The 4,031-nt window shown below is 57.0% G+C and overlaps 3 protein-coding genes across 5 annotated transcripts; 1 reads left to right on the top strand and 2 right to left on the bottom strand.

The window, feature by feature from the left end:
* Window positions 1-375: 375 nt before the first annotated feature.
* On the top strand, window positions 376-1,167 carry KVP17_002771 (uncharacterized protein; the record flags this gene model as incomplete). Its single annotated transcript, XM_068519376.1, has 1 exon — window positions 376-1,167. One exon carries the CDS (start codon window positions 376-378, stop codon window positions 1,165-1,167), a length of 792 nt encoding a protein of 263 aa, XP_068376951.1.
* Window positions 1,168-1,206: 39 nt separating this feature from the next.
* Window positions 1,207-1,884, bottom strand: KVP17_002770 (uncharacterized protein; the record flags this gene model as incomplete). Of its 2 annotated transcripts, none has more annotated exons than XM_068519372.1 (1): window positions 1,207-1,884. In XM_068519372.1, one exon carries the CDS (start codon window positions 1,882-1,884, stop codon window positions 1,207-1,209), a length of 678 nt encoding a protein of 225 aa, XP_068376949.1. The 2 variants fall into 2 exon arrangements, with proteins under 2 accessions (XP_068376949.1, XP_068376950.1); XM_068519373.1 differs by having other exon boundaries at window positions 1,207-1,806.
* Window positions 1,885-1,899: 15 nt separating this feature from the next.
* On the bottom strand, window positions 1,900-3,511 carry KVP17_002772 (uncharacterized protein; the record flags this gene model as incomplete). 2 transcript variants are annotated; one of them, XM_068519377.1, is made up of 2 exons in its annotated part: window positions 1,900-3,415; window positions 3,444-3,511. In XM_068519377.1, coding segments are annotated over 2 exons (1,584 nt in total), but the record flags the coding sequence as incomplete, so codon positions are not given. The 2 variants fall into 2 exon arrangements, with proteins under 2 accessions (XP_068376952.1, XP_068376953.1); XM_068519378.1 differs by lacking the exon at window positions 3,444-3,511 and having other exon boundaries at window positions 1,900-3,291.
* Between the last annotated feature and the right edge of the window lie 520 nt (window positions 3,512-4,031).

Below are 4,031 nucleotides of genomic sequence, written 5' to 3'. Positions count from 1 at the left end.
TCTTTGTCAACTGTGTCGTTTTTTCCGACCAGCTTTAAAAACGTAAGTGTTGCTATGAAGTTTTCAGTACCACAACGAAATCACCATTTGTAGCAATGCTTCGTCAAGATACCTTTTCTCATTCGTCGATTCGTGTCGCCGCAGTGGCGCTGATGAGCTCGATGGCAGCGCCGACAGCTTTTCAGCGCGGCTGTCTCCTACGTACAGTCAGTGAGACAGCTCCCCCAGTAGGAATTCAAAACAATGGAGCTGCCTGCCACTTCATAGCTCTGCTGCAGTGTTTCCGTCACGACCGTAGGTGACTCGGAATCTCAGCAACCAGCCGTCTTGCGGATGAACGCGGTCACGGAACAACATGACACGCCTTTGTTAAGAATGATCGACTACCTGGACGAGGCCAAATCCGCCCCCTATGTTGAGTCTCTCGTGGAGAGGTGCACCTCCTCCAGCGACTCTCTGCGCGAAACCATATCAGGTACATTGAGTATCGACGCTTCGCTGTGCGACGTCCTGCCATACGACCCGCTGAACCCAAAGACGCACCCCTATAGTGTGCGCTTCGAAAGCTCACAACGGTGCGACAACTGTCAAGCAGTCACGCGCCAGACGGAAATACAACCAACCATCGCCGGCAGCTTCCACAGGCACCAGATCGACACCGCACAGCAGTGCGTGGACCGGAAGTTTACAGGCCCCAAGGGCGTCGGCAAGCCTGTGGTTACAACCATCGCCTGCCCCTGCGGTCACGACAGGGGGGTTTCAGAGTGTGTGGAGGTGGATGTTCCTCCCGCACTTTTCATCAATGCGGCGTGCACCACGAGTGCGGTATCACATGAGATTGGCCTGACAAACGAAGTTTATGTCGGCCACCTGTCATACAATCTCAGCGCGGTTATCCTAGCCAGCGACAAGAAGAGGCACTTCGCAGTGGCGATTAAGAAGCGTGAAGGGTGGTACTACCTCGACGGCCACATGGTTAGGTTTACTGGGAAGACGCCGTTTGTCCCCGTATCGTTCAAAGTCTACGCCGGGCTCTACAGCCGAGCTGACGGATTGCCCATCAGAACTGCAATGACGCGAAGAGACTTTCGTCGCTCTGCCTTTCGTACCCTGTCGCGGCGTCCTGTCGTCCCGCCCCCGCCCCCACCACGGGCGGCCCTCCCATGAGCTCGAGACAAATATATGTTGTAAATTAAGCTGCATCTATTAATCACCAAGAAACGGCGTCGAATTACGCTGCATCACCCTATGGATGACTGTTACCCACTGCTGCACCTTCTCCTCGATGCTAAGGCAGGCGTAGGCAGGCGAAGTTGACGGGCCCATGTCGTAGGTCAAAGGAGGTAGGCGTTGTTGTGGTTCCACGTGGCGCTTCCACAGAGCCTGTACGCTCTTCCCGTTGAACACCACGTGCTCAATGGTTGGGTGTTGCTTGAGCAGCGTTTCGAAGTCGTTCGGCAAGACATCAGTCATCGTTCCGTCTGACGCCCCTACCCGTCGGCATGACGCGCAGACATCCCACAACGCAATGCGCAGCTTGTGAAGGGCAGCTTGCTTCCTTTCCTTGCAGCACTCCACCAGTGGCGGCGGAGGTCGAGCCGTGGGGATGAACTCCGCGCTGTCATCGCTGTATTCTAATGCTAGGAAGTCGAAGTCAGGGGCATCAGCAGTCGCCGTGTCAGACGCAGGTGGAGTATCTTCTTTCGAAGGAGTGTTCGCATGCAAAAGAGCGTCGATAAAGAACCAAAACGCGTTACGTTTGTGACCGTAGAAAAAGTCGTTTTCAAGACTCTGAGGTGACGGCATAGACCCCAGCACCAGTACTCGCGCCTGCAGGGGGACCACTGGTGGCCAAGGGTGATCGACTGCCGTTGGCGTCCTCATCTCAATAATTGGGAGTTACGTATCACACGTGGACAGAAACTCATCAGGACGGGTCAACAGGGCCTGACGGTTCCTAGGGTGGCACTCGCCTTCGCCCTCAGCGCGCCACCGATCGTCTCGAGCGTTTTGTCTGCACATTTCGTCGTCCGATGCACTTGTCAAGTAGAAGTGGTTGGTAACTTTTTTCTTGTCTGAGATGCGTGCCCAGGTGGAGAACCACGCCTGCTTCTTGTAGTCCCAGAAGACGCCGTAGAAGCTGGAGTGCCGCTTGCGCCTGGTGACGTACTTCACCAAACTCTGTCGGCCGCTGCCGCATTCGGCCGTGCGCGTCCTGGAATAAACACAAGCTGCCTGGTAGGCCTCCATAACGCCACACTGATGAACTCCGAACCGCTCAGGACGCTTGTCCAGGTTTGTCGCTATGAATGCGCCTCCCCCAGGGAGGGCAGGCACTGACCAGATGATGGACTTCGGGAGCCTGATGCGCTTGGCTGCCATGTCATTCTCCCTGTAGGCCTGCTCCACGATCCTCGTGCAAACGGACATCAGGTCGCTCAGGGTACATAATGCTAAGTCCTTTGCGGCATTCTCGTCACGCAGCCAGGTTATCAATATCGCATGCACTATCGTTCGGTTGGGAACCTCCGTCAATCCGATTTTTTGTAAAACCTGCGCCTGGTCCAACTCTAAAAGTCCTTCGACCCAGGGGAGATCCACAGCGTCGGAGACGCAGGCGGGGAGGCAAACGTACGATATCGGGCTCTCACCCTCCTCCTCATCGTCGACACCTCGCCAATCTACGTTGGACATAGTAGCCAGCCCCCTGGGGGATAGTCTCTCCTCTAGGCGGAATTGAGGCTCCTGAGACATACTCTTTGACTCCAGGTATTCCAATCCCTGAGACTCAAGATGCTCCAGTAGTGGAGGCTCTAGATGAGCCAGCTCCTCCAGAGACACGTCCAGGGGCTCCAACCCTTGAGACTCGGTAGATTCCCGAGAAAGCAGAGACTCCGGGCGCTCTAGCTCCTGCTCCGGACACAGGTCCACATAGAATTCATTTCTGTCGACAAGGTATGGGGAATCGGCCAGCAGCGGGGACTCCCCTATTGGCGAACGGGGCGACGCGGTAGCGGTCTTGTCTCGTGGGTAGTGCACAGGTCTCTGGGGGGACTGGTCACGAATGGTCTTCTTTGACCGTGCCTGCGACTTCATTGCCACTTTACGCGACCTGTGACAAGGCATGGCAGGTTGCTGGGTGTGAGCGTGCTCATCAGAGTCGCTGATGACCACAGGGTGCTCCTTGGACCACGTTGATCGAGTCCGTCGAGACGGCGTCTTCTCGGCCATTTGTTTGGTCTCGGATTGTCGTCGGGTTGTCGTGGACTTCGCAGCCTCCAAAAGAGCCATAACCTTGGACACGACAGTGACGCCCTGCTCAGTGGTTGCGCCTTGCTCAGTGGTTATTGGACCCAAATCAGGCGCTGGGACTGCCGTGTCGCTAGGCGTTACCTGATGGGTCGTCGGAGAGCAGCTGGTCGAGAAAACTGCTGGAGGCTTACTTGGACTTTTCGGCAACGAACTCCTCGCTGACGGGCTCCTCGGTACCGGGCTCCTCGGTACCGGACTCCTAGGTACCGGGCTCCTCGGTACCGGACTCCTAGGTACCGGGCTCCTCGGTACCGGGCTCCTAGGTACCGGGCTCCTCGGTACCGGGCTCGGTACCGGCCTCGGTACCGGGCTCCTCGGTACCGGGTTCCTCGGCAACGGGCACTCGCGCGCGCCTGGTCGAGCGGACTGGGGAGGCTTGAATGCTGCAAGGATGTGGGGGGGGAGAGAGGGCCGACTGAGAGGTCGTGTTCTTTGTCCTAGTCGCTGCTCAGTAGCCGCAGTCGGTCGAGGCCTCAAGTTTGGGAAAGGCGGCGCGAGAAACTGCTGGTCTGTGAGCAGTAGGTCGTTCAGGTCTCTCCCAATCGCCTTCCCAGGACGTTCTACTCTCAGAGACTTGCTCGGCGGCTCCGAAGGAAATGGTGACCGTGGTCGTTTCCTAGGTTCGAGCGTCTGGTCGATGGCTCCCAGCAACCCCTCATAATCGCGCTTCCACGATGACAGTTGGGCTTCATACACTTGCCACGCTCGAAGAAGCTGTT

Source organism: the organism of the source record quoted next (assembly GCF_019968985.1).
Source record: "MAG: Porospora cf. gigantea B chromosome Unknown PgB_NODE_2142_length_4031_cov_113.922, whole genome shotgun sequence".
Taxonomy (NCBI): domain Eukaryota; phylum Apicomplexa; class Conoidasida; order Eugregarinorida; family Porosporidae; genus Porospora; species Porospora cf. gigantea B.
The sequence above is the reverse complement of the archived record's forward strand: the minus strand, read 5'-3'. Positions and strand labels throughout refer to the sequence as shown.